Source organism: Dryobates pubescens, chromosome Z, assembly GCF_014839835.1.
Source record: "Dryobates pubescens isolate bDryPub1 chromosome Z, bDryPub1.pri, whole genome shotgun sequence".
Classification (NCBI taxonomy): Eukaryota; Metazoa; Chordata; class Aves; order Piciformes; family Picidae; genus Dryobates; species Dryobates pubescens.
This window is the reverse complement of record NC_071657.1, coordinates 85516093-85534001: the sequence shown is the minus strand read 5'-3', so window position 1 is coordinate 85534001 and position 17909 is coordinate 85516093. Positions and strand designations below refer to the sequence as shown.

Sequence of the window (17909 nt, the reverse complement as noted above, 5' to 3'; positions counted from 1 at the left end):
GGTGGCTGCGGTGGTCTTGGGGAAGTGGGTTGGTGAGGTGGCGGTGCTTTGCCGGTGGCGGGGAGGGAGGTTGGCTGTAGTGGTTGTGTGGGGGATGCGAAAGCGCCGGGGCAGAGTCCTTGTGGGCAGCTGTGCTGGGGAGGCGCGCGAGGGTTTCCTTGTGGCCTGCCGGGTGAGCTTGCGGGAGCCTCTCCTCTTCAGGCTGAAGTTTCCCTTCCTGCGCAAGTGTCTTTTCTCATCGGTGCTGCCCTGGTGTTGGACGTGGTCCGTTTTTCTTTTGCTCGTCCTCACTGAGATGAGAGCCAGGCTTTAGCTGGTCTTGTCTTTTTGTCTTGGGAAGGGCTGTGAGGTGATGTCACTTGGCAGAGGCTGGGAAGTTCCCATCCTGGAGCGAGGGCCTGGGGGTGGCGGGGGCTTGCGAGGAGGTGGCTCTGGGTGGAGGCCCTTGAGGTTTGGATGCATTTGTGGATGGAGCTGCCCCAGGTCGTTGTGTTTGAGGGTGACGAGAATGGGGAGGAAGGGCTTGACGGATTGAGAAAGAGTTTTGCTGCTCATCCTCCTGCTGCCGCTTCTGCAACGGGTGCCTAGCTGTGGTGCCAAGGACGTGCCCCTGTAGCTAGGGGCCCTTTGGTGTCTTCTCTGCCCCCATGCCTGAGGTGGCTGGAGAGCACAGGGCAAAGCGCGCCCTGTCGGAGAAGAGTCTTGCGTTTGGGATGGCTTGAGCCTGTTGGGCGCGAGTGCCTCAGGTCTCTTACGGAGTTTGTAAAAGCGCGACTTGACAGAGGTGGCTGGCAGGGTTCGCTCTTCCTGGGCGGAGGAGGTATGTGAGGGAACATCAAGTCAGAGCAAGTGTGGAGTCAACTTTGGTGCGGTTTATCTGGAGAGCGGAAGTTTCAAGCATGCTTCTTCCCAGCTCGCTTAACCTTCCAGCAGGTTGTCCGGTGGTATGTCCCTCTGAAGTTTGGATCCCAGAGTTGCTGAAGCGGTTGCTCAGCCACAGCGTTCTCTCAACAGAACTGTCATAATGGAGTGATAGAGCAGCAGGGTCACCTCTGGAAGAGGAAAGGAAGGAGGAGCCAACCAAACGAAGAACTCCCTGGGTAACGATACCCTTGCAGACCCTCCAGGCGCCCCTCAGGGCACGGTTTGGTCCAACAGTAATACTGGCGCCTGGGCTCTTCTTGTTGCTCACTTGGGTCCAAAACATGATTGCAGTCTGTCATCTCCTGGCTGCTTGTTGAACTCCTTCACCACCGCCGGCCAGGCCGTTGTCTCGTCTAGTTGCACTTGCTGTCGGTGGCCGTAGCCTTGAAGCCTCCTTACCTTCTTGCTTATGCTGGACCCGGAGGCCCTGGTTTGACTAAGCAGGTTCATGTTCAATAAATCTAAGTGGCAATTTACAACTTGTGGGTGAAGGCTTCAGCAGCTTGAGCTGGCTGTGCTTAGTAGGTAAAACTAAGCAACCGCTAGTCCCGTTCACACGGCGTGGTACCCCTTTCAGTGCTTCATTCCAGGGAAAACGGACTTAGTTAAGCTGAACAACTGGTATCTCCTAACGCCAAGAGGTATCCCGGCTCCAGGGGAGAGTTGCCGGGCGTGCAGTCCAGTTGGCATCCAGGGAGAATTCCCGTTGGGCTCGTCCGCTGATCTGTTGCTGATGAAAAGATCTGGTTGCCGGAGATCATGGCTGTGAAGCCCCGCTGCCTAGCAGGGAGAGCCAAAAGACGGCTCACTTAGGCTGTCCTGTCGTGTTTGTGGGATAAAGCAGTTGGCTCGTAGTCAAGTCTCCTACAATGGGAGAGGTGTGCACGAGACTCCTTGTACCCAGAGCTGTCTTTGCGCGCTCTGCTCCTTTGCGGGTTTCCTAGAGGAGTTCTTGACCTGGCTGGCTAGGGCTCGGGCCCTTCCCTCCTTTGGACCCTGTACCTAATGGCTGCTGCCTTGGTTAAAAGGGAGGTCAGGTGCAGCCGTCACAGTGCCCCTGTACCCCTGGAGGAGGAGTGTCCCAGAGTGAGTGGGGTGGAGGTGGGGTTGAGCCAGGTGAAGAAGCTGTCGAGCTCTGGCGGAGGGGGCGGGGAGGTGGAGGAGGAGGAGGAGAGGTGGAGTTTGCTAACGCTTGAGGATTTTGCATCCCTTCCAGCAGCAGGGCTGGTGTTCTGCTGCTGTGAGAGAGGCTGCTGCGTGTTTTCCGAAAGCTTTTGGAGCAGGGGAAATGTGTGTTTGGTGGAGGTGTCAAAGCGGTGGCAGGCAGTGCTGTGCTGGTGGAGTGTGGACACGTGCGTGATGTTTTGGCGTACCTAGGTGCCGTTGCTGGCGGAGGTGGGGTGATGTTGGAGGTCCTGGCTGGACGTGGGGCATCTTGTGCTAGAGTAGGCGGTGATGCGAGGTGTTTCCGAGCAGTGCAACGAGAGAGTTGTCTGCCTGCGGTGGCAAGAGGGGCAGAACTCGGCCTGATGCAAGCCGGTCCTGCTGTGCCTCTCTTTCATCGAACCACGGAATGGTTTGGGTTGGGCGAGGCCTTTGAAGGTCACCTGGTGTAACCCCTCGTGCAGGGCCACAGGGTGGTCTTGAACTCGATGGGGTGCCTCAGAGCCCCATCTGACCTGACCTGGATTGTTTCCAGGGATGGGGCACCTAGCACCTCTCTGGGCGGCCTGTTGCCATGCCCCACCACGCTTGCGGTGGCAAGTGTCTTCCTTGTACCGCATCAAGGCACTTTGAGTTGGAAACCATTACCCCTTGTCCTCTGGCTTCAGGGCCCCGTCTTCTTACAGGTGCCCTTTGAGTACTGAAAGGCCACAGGAAGGTTTCCCTTGAGCCTTCTCTTTGTCAGGCCAGATGACCCCAACTCTCTCAGCCTTTCTTCACGGGAGAGGTGTTCCATGCCTCTGATGGTTTCCGTGGCCCTCCTCTGGACCTCCTCCAGCAGGTGTGTGTGTTCCTTGTCTGGAGGAGTCCAGAGCAGACCATCATTTGCTGTGCAGCGGCTTGAAAGGCAGAAAGCGCTGAGGAAGCGAGGGCCGGAAAGGCGACGCTGATGGTGTAGGGGCTGGCTAAACCCTGGCAGCGGCCTTTGCATGAGACTGAGGAAAGGGCGTCGGGGGGGAGGTACCGAGGAGAAGAGCGGGCACGGGCTTTGCAGAGCCCTGCTGGGAGCTGGGCTTTAGAGTAGGTGGTGGGTGGAGGTGGCTTCCCCGTACCCCCGAGGGCTCGTTCCCGCGCTTCTGAGACAAGAGGCACTGGCAAGCTTGCTTGCTTTGTTCTCAAAAAGTGTCTTTATTTTGTGTGGAATAAATAGGTGAATAAATAGCTAAAAACTGTTGTGAAAATAAATAGAGTCCATAAACAGAGGATGGGTCAGGGGAGGCTGAGGGTGCAGAGCCCTGCCTGCAGGGACTCTCGCCGTGGGTCAGGGGAGGTGGACAAGGGAGGGCGGTGCGGACGTAACGGTGGCGTCGTGGGTAGGGGTGCGTGGGGCGCTGTGGGGGCGGTTGGCGTCGTTGTGCTATTTGCGCGTGGTGCGAGTGAGGTTTTGGAGGTGCTGGAAGCAGGCACGAGCTTGGAGGCGGACTTGGTCCCAGGCGCAGGCGCTGTGGTTGTGGGTGTGGAGGAAGCCCTGGATGCTCGTGAAGTACTTGTTGATGCTGAGCAGCAGGTTGCGGGGCCCTTGGCCTTGGAAGAGCGTGCCGTTGTCTGTCAGGCATTGCTGGAGCCTCTGGATGTGGTGCTGGAGGTTGTTGAGGAGCTCTTGCTGTGCCCGGGCGTCCCAGTGTTGGGGGGTGCCGGGGCTGCTGAAGATGGCGAAGAGGTGCTGGAGGATGCGGAGGGCGATGGTGGCGGCTTGCTGTGGGTGGCTGTTGTGGAGAAGGGCGGTGGGAAGGGCGGGTGCCTGCTGGTGTTGGCAGGGCTGTGTCGGGCTGGGGGCCATGGTCTGGAGGAGCTGGAGGCTGTCCCAGGGGAAGGTGGCGTCGTGGGCATGCGGGTGGTAGCAGGCACGGGCCGTTGCGAGAGCCGTCAGGACGAGCAGGAGCACGGGGGTGCCGTGCTGCAGGCGGGGTTGTAGGGTTGCGGGCACAGCCATGGGGCGCCTGTGGACGCTGCGTGGGTGGTGCTGGGCAGGAGCCTGGGGAGGCTTGCCGGTGATGGTGGTGCGGGTGAGCGCTGCGCTTGGGGTGCTGCCAGGGGTCCGGCTTTATGTGGCGCGGCGGCTTTCCCTTCCTCGCTTTCTGTTGTCAGTGAGTTTCCGGCTGTGGTTTTCAGTTTTGGCCGGTGGCTGCGGTGGTCTTGGGGAAGTGCGTTGGTGAGGTGGCGGTGCTTTGCCGGTGGCGGGGAGGGAGGTTGGCTGTAGTGGTTGTGCGGGGGATGCGAAAGCGCCGGGGCAGAGTCCTTGTGGGCAGCTGTGCTGGGGAGGCGCGCGAGGGTTTCCTTGTGGCCTGCCGGGTGAGCTTGCGGGAGCCTCTCCTCTTCAGGCTGAAGTTTCCCTTCCTGCGCAAGTGTCTTTTCTCATCGGTGCTGCCCTGGTGTTGGACGTGGTCCGTTTTTCTTTTGCTCGTCCTCACTGAGATGAGAGCCAGGCTTTAGCTGGTCTTGTCTTTTTGTCTTGGGAGGGGCTGTGAGGTGATGTCACTTGGCAGAGGCTGGGAAGTTCCCATCCTGGAGCGAGGGCCTGGGGGTGGCGGGGGCTTGCGAGGAGGTGGCTCTGGGTGGAGGCCCTTGAGGTTTGGATGCATTTGTGGATGGAGCTGCCCCAGGTCGTTGTGTTTGAGGGTGACGAGAATGGGGAGGAAGGGCTTGACGGATTGAGAAAGAGTTTTGCTGCTCATCCTCCTGCTGCCGCTTCTGCAACGGGTGCCTAGCTGTGGTGCCAAGGACGTGCCCCTGTAGCTAGGGGCCCTTTGGTGTCTTCTCTGCCCCCATGCCTGAGGTGGCTGGAGAGCACAGGGCAAAGCGCGCCCTGTCGGAGAAGAGTCTTGCGTTTGGGATGGCTTGAGCCTGTTGGGCGCGAGTGCCTCCGGTCTCTTACGGAGTTTGTAAAAGCGCGACTTGACAGAGGTGGCTGGCAGGGTTCGCTCTTAATAGAGTTCTCTTATTTGATTGACGGCTTCAGTGATGTTCAGGAAGTGCATTGTGGGGTTGTCATGCAGGTAGGTTTCTTTCCCAGAGTTTTTACCTTGTATTTGGCGAGCATACTTTTTTGGGGTCTTTGGCTAGATTGCTTCAATAGCGGATTTTACAGTGCGGTGATAATCACAGCTCTTGCAATTGTGGTAATGTTGCTTTGTGTTTTTTCCCATTTTCTCAAGCTTGCTCTCTTGGCTTCTGTGTTTCACTGTGTTTCCCTTTTTGCCCTAGTCTCTTCTCCTTATGCAATGCTTCGGTATTGATAGTGGGTTTTTTACTTTCAGCGTGTTTGTTATGTTTGCATCCCTGTAAATCATTTACTTTTCTCATGAATATTCTTGTTTGTTTGTTTTTTTCACATTTTTAGAGAGTGTTTCTGTTAGCAGCTTTCAAGTATCTCTGAAGCCCTGTGCATATGGATGTGTTTTAGAAAGTTACCTCTGCATCTGGGCAGTTTAGTATTGGTTTTTTATTGCTGAAGCTTCTACAGACCCTTGACTTTCTATTTTTGTGTTGAACTTCATTGTGATAGAGTGATGGAAATCCTTTCTAACTTGTTGATCATTCACTAATGAAGGGCATGCAACCAGAAATAATTTTACAGTGTGGTTTTGTTATTTTTCCAGTCATGGAATTTACGGTGACTGCTGTCTCACTGAATGTACAGAGGAAAAAATCCTGCACAAACTATTCCATTTTTTCAGTATGCAGTGTTTTCCCCGTGAAATGCCTGTGTCTTGCTATGGTTTCATTCTGCTGGAACTTCTCTTTCTCCCTCTGTTATTTGGGGATTCTTTTGTGATTTTTTGTGCATCATTTCTTTCCATTTTCAAATTTCTTTTTTAATGGTCTAGTTTGCTCTAGATGTCCCAAGTGGAATCTGGTGCTGAGGGTAGGTAGTATCAGAAAAGGCTCATGATAAACTTGCACAGTGATGCTTTTAGATACCTTTCCAGCAATGAACACAGCACAATCTCCCTCATCTCTCTTCTGGTGTCATACTTTTTTAAATGTAGAGGTAATAAAAAGGTGTTTATTCTTCCAAGTTTGAATTCCCTGTGTGCCTGGTCGTATCATTATCTCTTGTCTGTTTTTCGTCTGAGGAGGGTTTGCTTTCTTTAGCCACCTCAGAGAAGACTGAGTTAGTGAAGTCCCCCCTTCCCTGCATCACACTTTTTCTGGTTAAAAGGAGCATCAGGCCTGCTCAGTACATGAATTTATGTGGTCCCACTTGTTTCCTTGCTTTGCAGCTTCATAGGAAATACCTGTTTGTTTTCATGGAGCAGTGTTCATGCAATGGTGACTTGGTGGACGTAGTATGACTGAGCATGGAGAACAAATCTGTTCTGTGTAGGAGGCGGTCAGATCTGCTGAACTTTTCTGTGACCCTGCTCAGGCTCACCTGGGAAGAGGAAAGCGCCTAGGGTAGATACTTTTTGGATGGTGCTTGGAGGGTAAAGGCTGGTGGTGGTGCTGTCTGGGGGATATGTCTTTCTGTTTGCTTTGGCTGTGTTGGGGTGAAGAAGGCTTAGGCCCATGTGGTCTGTGTTGTGAGGCAGTTCCCCTTGGTTACTGCTGTGTGAGCACAGGCAGGAGCATCTGTAGTTGGGGTGGTTGTAGTAAGGCAATAAACACTCTTGTGTATCTGCTGTGGGGTTTTTTGTGGACTTTTTGCTTTGTCTTGGGTGAAGTTGGTAGCACTCAGGTGCTGTTCTTTGGCCAAATCTCCACAGGCGTTGGTGGATCTTCTTGTTTCTTTGTGGTGTGTTGTGTTAATGCTACCTTGTTTTTCTGAATGAGTGATAGGGTGGTGATTTGAAGGTGGCTTTTGTGTCTTGGTAGTGAGAGGGAGTTGGGAGAGAATGGGTATTAGAGGAGGGTTGTGCAGGTAAGGCATGTTGTCTGGGCAACTGTGTACTTCCAGAGTATGGCATTAGCAGGTGATGCTATTGAGCTTGGATGATCATGGTGGGTCTCTGAGAGTTGTCTGCTGTCTGGAGCCACTGACCAGGGCAAAAGGCATCAGTAGGATGGGGCTGCAGGAGTGAAGCTCATCCTGACCTGTCTGCAAACACTCAGTCTTTGCCTGTCAGATAGATATGCATTATGACCAACAGTCTTTATTTCCAGCAAGTAAGTAAACAAACAAGTAAATAAATAAATAAATAAATAAATAAATAAATAAATAAACAAACATCTAGTTAAATAAATGCAGTTCTGTGAGCAATACTCGTTGGAATGAGAGTCATGCAAGTGATGGGGACCTTCCCCTTCAGGGAGGTTGCAGTCCATATGGGCTAGATAACATTGTGCGTAATAAATACCACCCCTCTCTTCATCACCTTGCGATAGTCTGTGAGAATGAAGCACAGCAATTTCTTCCTCCTTCCTTTCCAGCAAAAATGTGCACTTTGTGTGGCTGTGCATGCCGTTGCATAGCATGACCTTGGCCTTGCCATGGTCATGTCCATTTTTGTGTTGGCATAGTTTCCTGGCTGGAGGAGGTGTGAGCAATCCTGAGCAATCTCAGATGAGGCTGCTGCTGCTGCTTCCTTTGTGGGTGCTGGTGTTGGTGGGCAGTGGATGTTTGGAGTGGGTCAGTTTGGTGTAGAGCAGAAGTGTCTTCGCTCTTCATTCGCTGTATCAGTGTGTCCATATACTGGAAGCAGGCACGAGCTTGGAGGCGGATGTGGTCCCAGGCGCAGGTACTATAGCTGTGGGTATGGAGGAAGTCCTGGATGTGCCTAAAGTATTTGTCAATGCTGAGCCGTAGGTTGTGGGGTGTTTTCCTTTTGGAGAGCATACCGTTGGCTGGTAGGCACTGCTCCAGGTGGTGGATGTGATGGTGGATGTTATTGAGGAGCCCATGCTGTGCCTGTTGGTCCCAGTGTTGGGGTGTTCTGGGGCTGCTGAAGATGGTGAAGAGGTGCTGGAGGATGCGGAGGGTGATGGTGGCAGCTTGCTGTGGGTGGCTGTTGTGGAGAAGGGCAGTGGGAAGTGTGTGCATCTGCTGTTGCTGGCAAGGCTTTGTTGGGCTGGGAGCCATGGTCTGGAGGAGCTGGAGGCTGTCCCAGGCAAAGGTGGTGTCAAGCTGACGTGGGTCGTGGCAGGCACAGGTGGTGTCAAGAGCTGTCAGGAGGATCAGGAGCACCAGGTTTCCATGCCGCAGGCGGGGCTGTGGGGCTGTGAGTGTAGCCATGGTGTGTGTGCAGGTGCTGTGTTGATGATGCTGGGCAGGATCCTGATGAGGCTTGCTGGTAGTGGTGCGGGTGGGCGCTGTGCTTGGAGTGCTGCTGGGTGTCCAGCTTTATGTGGTGCAGTGGCTTTCCTTTCATCATCCTTATATCTAGACAGAATTTCCCTGTTTCCATTTTCAGTTTTGCTTTCCGTTTGCTTTCTCTTAGAGGCTTTTGTTGTGCTTGTCCAAGTGTGAGTAGGAGGTGTCCCTGCAATAGGGAAGAGCTTTTTTTTTGACTCTGGGGCTGCTGGTGAATGGGAAGAGCTTGGCTTCTGTGCTGTTGTGCTTCAGCAGAGGATGTAAAAACACAATGGCAGAAGATGCCTTTCAGGGTTTCCTCCTTGTCTTTTTTGAGTTGTCTGCTTTGGGACGATTTTTCAAGATTCTTTGCCTACCAACTCTTTTTCTTACTTCATGTTCTGATACTGTTTTTGTTGTATGAGTTATTGCATGTTTTCTTTTATTACTTATTAACAAATATTAGTTTGTCAATTTGTTTTTTCTCTCTTCTCTTCTCTTCTCTTCTCTTCTCTTCTCTTCTCTTCTCTTCTCTTCTCTTCTCTTCTCTTCTCTTCTCTTCTCTTCTCTTCTCTTCTCTTCTCTTGTCTTTTCTCTTTTTTTCTTCTCTTTTCTTCTCTTTTCTTTTCTTCTCTTTTCTTTTCTTCTCTTTTCTTTTCTTTTCTTTTCTTTTCTCCTCTCCTCTCCTCTCCTCTCCTCTCCTCTCCTCTCCTCTCCTCTCCTCTCCTCTCCTCTCCTCTCCTCTCCTCTCCTCTCCTCTCCTCTCCTCTCCTCTCCTCTCCTCTCCTCTCCTCTCCTCTCCTCTCCTCTCCTCTCCTCTCCTCTCCTCTCCTCTCCTCTCCTCTCCTCTCCTCTCCTCTCCTCTCCTCTCCTCTCCTCTCCTCTCCTCTCCTCTCCTCTCCTCTCCTCTCCTCTCCTCTCCTCTCCTCTCCTCTCCTCTCCTCTCCTCTCCTCTCCTCTCCTCTCCTCTCCTCTCCTCTCCTCTCCTCTCCTCTCCTCTCCTCTCCTCTCCTCTCCTCTCCTCTCCTCTCCTCTCCTCTCCTCTCCTCTCCTCTCCTCTCCTCTCCTCTCCTCTCCTCTCCTCTCCTCTCCTCTCCTCTCCTCTCCTCTCCTCTCCTCTCCTCTCCTCTCCTCTCCTCTCCTCTCCTCTCCTCTCCTCTCCTCTCCTCTCCTCTCCTCTCCTCTCCTCTCCTCTCCTCTCCTCTCCTCTCCTCTCCTCTCCTCTCCTCTCCTCTCCTCTCCTCTCCTCTCCTCTCCTCTCCTCTCCTCTCCTCTCCTCTCCTCTCCTCTCCTCTCCTCTCCTCTCCTCTCCTCTCCTCTCCTCTCCTCTCCTCTCCTCTCCTCTCCTCTCCTCTCCTCTCCTCTCCTCTCCTCTCCTCTCCTCTCCTCTCCTCTCCTCTCCTCTCCTCTCCTCTCCTCTCCTCTCCTCTCCTCTCCTCTCCTCTCCTCTCCTCTCCTCTCCTCTCCTCTCCTCTCCTCTCCTCTCCTCTCCTCTCCTCTCCTCTCCTCTCCTCTCCTCTCCTCTCCTCTCCTCTCCTCTCCTCTCCTCTCCTCTCCTCTCCTCTCCTCTCCTCTCCTCTCCTCTCCTCTCCTCTCCTCTCCTCTCCTCTCCTCTCCTCTCCTCTCCTCTCCTCTCCTCTCCTCTCCTCTCCTCTCCTCTCCTCTCCTCTCCTCTCCTCTCCTCTCCTCTCCTCTCCTCTCCTCTCCTCTCCTCTCCTCTCCTCTCCTCTCCTCTCCTCTCCTCTCCTCTCCTCTCCTCTCCTCTCCTCTCCTCTCCTCTCCTCTCCTCTCCTCTCCTCTCCTCTCCTCTCCTCTCCTCTCCTCTCCTCTCCTCTCCTCTCCTCTCCTCTCCTCTCCTCTCCTCTCCTCTCCTCTCCTCTCCTCTCCTCTCCTCTCCTCTCCTCTCCTCTCCTCTCCTCTCCTCTCCTCTCCTCTCCTCTCCTCTCCTCTCCTCTCCTCTCCTCTCCTCTCCTCTCCTCTCCTCTCCTCTCCTCTCCTCTCCTCTCCTCTCCTCTCCTCTCCTCTCCTCTCCTCTCCTCTCCTCTCCTCTCCTCTCCTCTCCTCTCCTCTCCTCTCCTCTCCTCTCCTCTCCTCTCCTCTCCTCTCCTCTCCTCTCCTCTCCTCTCCTCTCCTCTCCTCTCCTCTCCTCTCCTCTCCTCTCCTCTCCTCTCCTCTCCTCTCCTCTCCTCTCCTCTCCTCTCCTCTCCTCTCCTCTCCTCTCCTCTCCTCTCCTCTCCTCTCCTCTCCTCTCCTCTCCTCTCCTCTCCTCTCCTCTCCTCTCCTCTCCTCTCCTCTCCTCTCCTCTCCTCTCCTCTCCTCTCCTCTCCTCTCCTCTCCTCTCCTCTCCTCTCCTCTCTCTTTTCTTTTATTTTCTTTCTCTATAGCATCTGTAACTTTGGTGGAAAAGTTTTTTGTCTTTCTGCAAATACCTTGCAGAATATTTTTAGGTTCATCTGTCACACCCTTCCCTCTAGTTTGTGTCCCAACTGTGTTTGTATGTAGAAATAAATTAGAATGGAATAGAATGAATCAGGTTGCAAGAGATCTTTGAGATCATCAAGTCCAACACTATCTAATCAACTAAACCAATGCAGAGTCCAGGGGCACAATGACATCCCTGCTCCTGCTGGCCACACTGTCCCTGATACAGGCCAGGATGCTGTTTGCCTTCTTGGCCACCTGGGCAGACTGCTGCCTCATGTTCAGCCTACTATCAACCAGTACCCCCAGGTCCCTTGTTGCTGGGCCACTCTCCAGCCACTCTGACCCCAGCCTGTAGCACTGCATGGGGTTGTTATGGCCAATGTGCAGAACCCGGCACTTGGATGTGTTAAATCTCATGCTGTTGTACTCTGCCCATCTGTCCAGCCTGTCGAGGTCTCTCTGCAAAGCTCTTCAACCCTCTAGCAGATCAACTCCTGCCCCCAGCTTGCTGTCATCTGCAAACTTACTGATGATGGACTCAATGCCCTCATCCAGATCATCAGTAAAGATATTAAAGAGCATGGGGCCCAGCACTGATCCCTCAGCACCCTAGGATGGATCCCATCCAGTCCCATGGACTTGTGGGGATCCACGTGTCTAAGGAGGTCTCTACTTACTTCCTCTTGGATCACCGGGGAACTATACTGCTCCCTGACTCCATCTGCCAGCTCAATAGGCCAGTTGTCTGGAAGACAACTTGTCCTGCTATTAAAAATTGAAGCAAAGAAGGTGTTAAGTACCTCTGCCTTTTCCTCATCTTTAGTTACTAAAATTCATACATGTCATGAAGGATTTTTCATCTATTTATGTTTGTGATTTCTAGATTTGGGGGGCATTGTTGTGTTTTGAATTTATATTCCCAATTAGTAAACTTCAGGTGTTTGGGACTCAGGAGCAGGTGAGAGTATTTGTCTTTGGTGTGCCAAACCTTCCAGTCTATTTTTTACTTCTAAATCTTATACATGTGCATTGCTGTACTAGTATGTATGTTATAAAACATACACACATTTTTTTAAAGGGGAGGGAGGGGGAATGTGAAACAAACATTTAAACGTTTTAAAATTTCATTTAGTAAATTTTATTTACTTATGGTACTAGAAACATGTTCTTCATGCACCACAGTGAATTGTCTTCTGTACCCTGCTTTGGAAACTATTGATCTGAGGTCTCCCATAAAGCAGTTTAAATAGTTTTCCAGTCCCCTTGTAGTAATTCTTTTTCTCTCTGCCTTTTGCCTCTCCACCCCACAAATGTTTGTGCTGTTTTCTTAGCTGATGTTTCCAATTTCAGAAAACAGGGTGTGATACAAGGATAAAATCTTTAGCCTTACCTCAGGTCTTCAGCTTCTGATGGTCTTCCAGCCACAGTTTTTGCTGGAAGATGACAGCTCAGAGCTGAGGTGTTGGAAGGGCATTTAATGGAATCATAGAACCCTAGAATGGTAGGGCTTGGAAGGGACCTCAAAAGGTCCCCCCTGCCAAAGCAGGCTCACCTAGGGCAGGCTGCACAGGACTGCATCCAGACGAGGACTTGACAGTCTCCAGAGAAGGAGACTCAACAACCTTGCTGGGCAGCCTGTTCCAGTGCCCTTTCAGTGAAGACATTTTTTCTTATGTTGAGGTGGAACTTCCTGTGTTCCAGTTTGTGTCCATTGCCCCTTGTCCTATCACAGGACACCACTGAAAATAGACTAGTACTTTTTCTTGGCACCCACCTTTCAGATATTTATAAACATTAGTACAATCCTCTCTTAGCCTTCTCTTTTCCAGACTAAAGAGTCACAAGTCTCTCAGTCTTTCCTTGTAAGACAGATGTTCCAGTCATTTAATCATCCTTTGACACCTTTAACTTACCATTGAAAGATACGAACTCGAAGCAGTAGGGTCAGCTTCTGCTCAAACTTCCTCTAGTTCTTCCTTTTAAAATTTTCTTATGCATATAATATGGGATTTGTAAGAGCTGTCCAGTGCTGTTACAGTTCCAAATACTGATGAACGATGTTTTCTCTTTCCAAGGATTACTATGGAATTACATTCCCTGCTCCTGCAACCTTGACGGGCAGAGATGGGAGCCTTGGTAGCAACCCGTACTCAGGTGAGTGCTGTTTAAGGATGAAGATGGTAAGCGAGATGTGCGGTTTTGTAATGGGTTGGGGCAGGTCCCCTCCCCACCACAGGCAGAAATAACGACTCAGGCAAATGGATTGCAAAGGTGATGAAAGTTTAAATAGAAAGCAGTGAATGTTACAGAAAACCCAAAGCGCAGTGACAAAGAAAGATCCCATCCCCACCTGAGGGTGCATCCAAAACCCCCAGGGCTCCTTCTTCCCCCTCCCTCTGCTGGGCTAGTCTCAGCTGGCCAGGCCTGAGACTGCCCATCCCCCTGTGGCCTTGGGCCCAATCAGGCCCATGGCCGGGAGATCTCTCCCCCAGTTACCAAGTCTCGGAGAGGGAAGGAAAGAGGAAGTGCCAGACTCCGCACTGGATCTTATAGTGGTGCAAAGAATTATGGTAGGAAATACACAATTTCCTGTGTCCATCCCTCTGGGCTGGACTTCTGGACACAGGAAGTGAATGCACCAGGGGGGCACCCAACTCAAACTACAACAGGTTTCTAAATGCAGGTCATCCTGCTATGGCTGAAGGAACAACTGTTTTTAACTTGTGTAAGCAGTTAAGCCCATCAGTCCAAACTGGTTAAACAAAAAAGTGAACATTCTTCCTCTCAGTTCTGACATTAATATTTCTTTGTGGTTTTGGTCAGTAATTCATCTGTAGCTACTTCTGGGACTAAGCTGGTTAGCCTTTGAGAATAAATGCAAAATTGTTACACATGTAAATGCCACTGTTGTCTAGTGCCCTTCCCAAGCACATACAAGTGCCTGAAAAATATTCCATAGCTTAACCATTCTTGAAATTCAACTGGTTTGCTTCCCTTTTAGGCACTGGAATAGATCCCCCTCAGCAGTGCCCCATACTTTATTACTGCTATTTTAGCACTTGCATATTCCCAACAAGAGCTGCATCTAGGAAGCTTGTCCTTCATCCTCCACAAATCTAATAGACTTCATGGCCAAAAACTTGTGGTCTAAAGGAGCCCTTCCTCTCGTGTTCTTGCTTTTCAGTTACCATTGCAGCAAAGATGATATTCATGCCTGCAGGAGTTTCAGCCACTGGTTTTTATCCACTGCTATCTGACTCCATCTTAGAACTGTAATCGTAGACATTATAATTCCTGTAGTGATGTTAAGTGTTGTCATACTCTTTGGCAGCAAAAAGAAATACTGTCTGGGAATTGGTTAGATTTGGTTGAATTGTTACCTCACTAAAATATACATGAATGTGCTGCTCTTTAGGCTGCCAGAAAATGCAGGTGTTTGTGAGTTTTCTGCTTCGTGATCGCTTCTCTCAGGAGGCTGCTTTTGGGTTAATAACAGAATTTCCCTTCCTACTTCTTCAATAAGGTGGCCTACGATGCAAGCCTTGCTTTCCTGGCCTTCATCTACTGTCTCCAGAACTTTGGTGGTGTGAGGAACCAGACATCTAACTAATTACGCTTGAGAAATAGACATTGACAAAAATATGCCCATCGCTGCTTGTAAATTCTAACTTGCTTTCAGCCCATGAAGCTTGGCTAATCAGTTTAACCTCCAAGAGAATCACACTTTAACCTCACAGCCATTGGCTCTTTGGCTATTCACCATGCTTCTGCTTTTAGCATGTTTTATTGCAATGATCTGGTAGTAATGAATATTCTGTGTGATTGGTAAGTATTGGTATCTCCATTTTGTCAGAGGATTAGCCATGGCACAGAGTTCTCGTGCCGCAAACAGGCAGTGCTCCTGTGGCCATCAGGAGCACTTCCTGTGAACATCTGCAAGCTTTCAAGTGTAAGATTATGCTCTTTTTCTGCAGTTGTGTACTTGTATTCAGAGGATTTGAATCCTTTATGTTGTGCACTTTTGGAGTAGCTTTGATAGCTTTTCTGATGGGTTCCTCCTTTTGCAGGTGACGTAGCAAAATTTGGCCGTGGGGATTCTGCCTCCCCTGCTCCTGCTACCACACTTGCCCAGCCGCAGCAGAACCAGACGCAGACTCACCACACAACTCAGCAGCCCTTTCTCAACCCGACACTGCCCCCAGGGTACAGCTACACTGGGTTACCTTATTATGCTGGTGTGCCCGGTGTACCCAGTGCATTCCAGTATGGGCCAACCATGTTTGTAAGTGTGACAGCCTAAACGGTAACCCTCCCTTTGTGTCTCTCTGGTTTTGCTTTCTCCAGCCCAGATCTTCTATATCTTAGAATCATAGAACAGTTTGAATTTGAAAGGACCTTCAAAGATGATACAGTCCAACTCCTCTGTCACGAGCAGAAACATCTTTCACTCAAATCAGGCTGCTCAAAGTACCATTCAACCTTACCTTGAACACTTCCAATAATGGGGTATCTACAACTTAATCTAAGCAATCAGTCCAGTGTTTCACCACCATTGTAAAGAATTTCTGCCTTATGTCCAATCTAAATCTACTCTCTTTCAATTTAAAACCATTGCTCTGTGTTCTGTCCCTATAGGGTATGCGAAAAAGTGTCCTTATCTTTATTGTAGCCTGCTTTAAGTATTGAAAGTCTCCCTGGAGCTTTCTTTTCTCCAGGCTGAACAACCACAGCTCTCTCAGCCTTTCTTCATAGAGGAGACATTCAGTCCCTCTGACTGTTTTTGCAGTCCTCCTCTGGACCTGTTCTAACAGGTCCATGTCTTTCCTAAAGAGTTCTAGGGATCCCAGGGATGCATCCAGTACTCAGGTGGGGTCTCAGGAGAACAGAATACGGTTATCGTCCCCAGTCTGCAAGGCATCTTTAAATACATGCAAACACAAGAAAATAGCTGCATTCTTCTCCCTCCCCCACCTCCCCCCACCCCCTTGAAAAGATCATAACTGATGAACTCCTGTGCAGGTTACTGGAAATAGCAGACAGCTGCAGGTCATGGACTCAGTGTTCTCAAAAACCTTACTAGTCTCTATAGAGTTAAGGGGAAGACCCAAAGCTAAGACAGCAGATTGGTAGTGCTTAGGAAATCCTTGCAAGGATGGAAGAGACCTCATTAAGTCAGGGAGCAGTAGTGGTAGTCTCAGGAGGAGAAAGTTTATTTGGGAATCGGTGATGCCTCAGGCAGAAAAGTAGATGAGTCTGTCTTAGGGCCTTGCAGGACAGTGTTTTATGAAACAGCCTCAGGCAGGGATTGATTTTTGTTTTATTCAGGAGGGAGAGCACTGTGGTTTCTCTGTCTTGTGCTTGGGGGTGAAAATTTTGCTTTTTACATTCAGTATATGTAAGAAATATGCATCCTGTTCTGAGGCAGGTTTGCACTGCAATCAGAGAGCTGCCTCTGGCAGAAAGCTTGGGACTTGCACCGATCCACTACAGCAAGTTACCTCTGTAAACGTGTGTGCCATGTCTCATGGCACTGTAGAGCTCCAAACTCCGCATTTCATTTCCCACAGGAGGTGGGGATGTTCCTTCCCCACTAGATGGCACAGGGAGCTTGTGCTCTGCATGTTGTTCCCCAGCTAACAGCCCTTGTGTTTCATTCCTTTGCCCAGGTCCCTCCAGCATCTGCTAAACAGCATGGAGTCAACCTGAACACCGCCTCGACTCCTTTCCAGCAAGCGAGTGGCTATGGGCAGCACGGCTATGGGGCAGGTATGCTTCCCACTGCGCTTCCACGTGAGTGCCTGCAGAGCTGCTTGCACACGGTAACACCTTGTCTTATACACACCGGCAGGCTACGATGACTTAACGCAGGGAACGGCAGCTGGAGATTACAGCAAAGGAGGCTACAGTGGGTCATCTCAAGCACAAAATAAATCTACTGGCACTGGACCTGGGAAAGGTAACATACGAGACTTGACATTGCTCTTGAGTGAGATTTAGTAGGGCAGACTCCCAGTATTGCCAGTGCTGTGCAGTCATTACAACAGCCAGCTTTAAAGAGGATCACAATCCAAGCTGTTTCTCCATCTCCCGTATACAAAACGCTTTTTTAATGGCCCCAGTGTGCCTTCTAAACCTCACGGCTGAACTTTGCATACGGAGTTGTGCGGCTGATGTGCAGCTTTGCCCACAGTTGAATGTGGGAGAGTTGGTGAGCTTTTTCCTCTGTCTCTCTGTTTCCTCCACTTTCAGTTCATAGAAAGTTTGCTTTTTGGAAAAATAGTGGCCCTGCAGCAGTGCTGTGTTTTTGAAGCCTTAAGCAGTTACATGTTGCTGCTGAGGTGGTGCTCTGACAAACGATGACGAGATTTTAAGTTGCTGTGCAGGCAGCTAAGACAGCCCTGGTTTTTAGGGGTAAGCAGGGCAGTTCACACATCTTTGGGCTGTTGTTTCAGATGCTGTTCTTACACTCTGTAATTCATTGCATTGTTTCATGCCTGGAAATGTTTCCTTTTGACTGTAAAGGCTGAAGAAATTACACAGCTTATCTGAAAGCTTTATTCCGCATACGCTGGTTAGACCTCAGAAATGTCTACCGAACTGCTTAGCACTAACTAGTTTGTCCTTGGGCTTAAGCAAATGCCAAGAACTTGCTGTGCTTTTAAAACACCAAATGGGTTGTCTTCAGACAAGAGCTGATCACACTCTCCTCTGTGGCGGAGCGTTCCAGAATGGAGCAATATCCTAGGAAGGGTACAAACTTGGAGCAGTGCACATCCTCTGAGACCACTTCCCTGATTCACTGACCAAAGGAACCACTGTTTTTATTCTGGTCCCTGTGAAAATATTAGAGATGGTCTTTATAAGACTGTGAATAAGTGGCTTGTGTGAGAGCCACTTCACTGGTGTTTCTGAGCCTTTTGTGGCACCAGCTGGTCAAGGTGGAAGCCAGCCTTGGTCAGTCATACCAGTTCTCTCAGGGCAGAGAAGCATTGCAGGATATGAAGGGGCAAGAGCTCGTATGTATAGCAGCTGTTTCATCTCATCACTTGGCAGGCTACTGGAAAGCTCTTGAATGCTGCAGCAGAGCCAAATACATCCCTAACCCTAG

The 17909-nt window shown here is 50.5% G+C and overlaps 1 protein-coding gene across 1 annotated transcript in view; it reads left to right on the top strand.

The window, feature by feature from the left end:
- UBAP2 (ubiquitin associated protein 2) overlaps positions 1 to 17909 on the top strand; it is a 135238-nt gene that overhangs the window by 112949 nt on the left and 4380 nt on the right. The window contains exons 22-25 of the mRNA XM_054178655.1: positions 12877 to 12955; positions 14869 to 15083; positions 16468 to 16567; positions 16650 to 16757. Coding sequence (XP_054034630.1) covers positions 12877 to 12955; positions 14869 to 15083; positions 16468 to 16567; positions 16650 to 16757 — 502 coding nt within the window. The remainder of the gene's footprint in view (positions 1 to 12876; positions 12956 to 14868; positions 15084 to 16467; positions 16568 to 16649; positions 16758 to 17909) is intronic.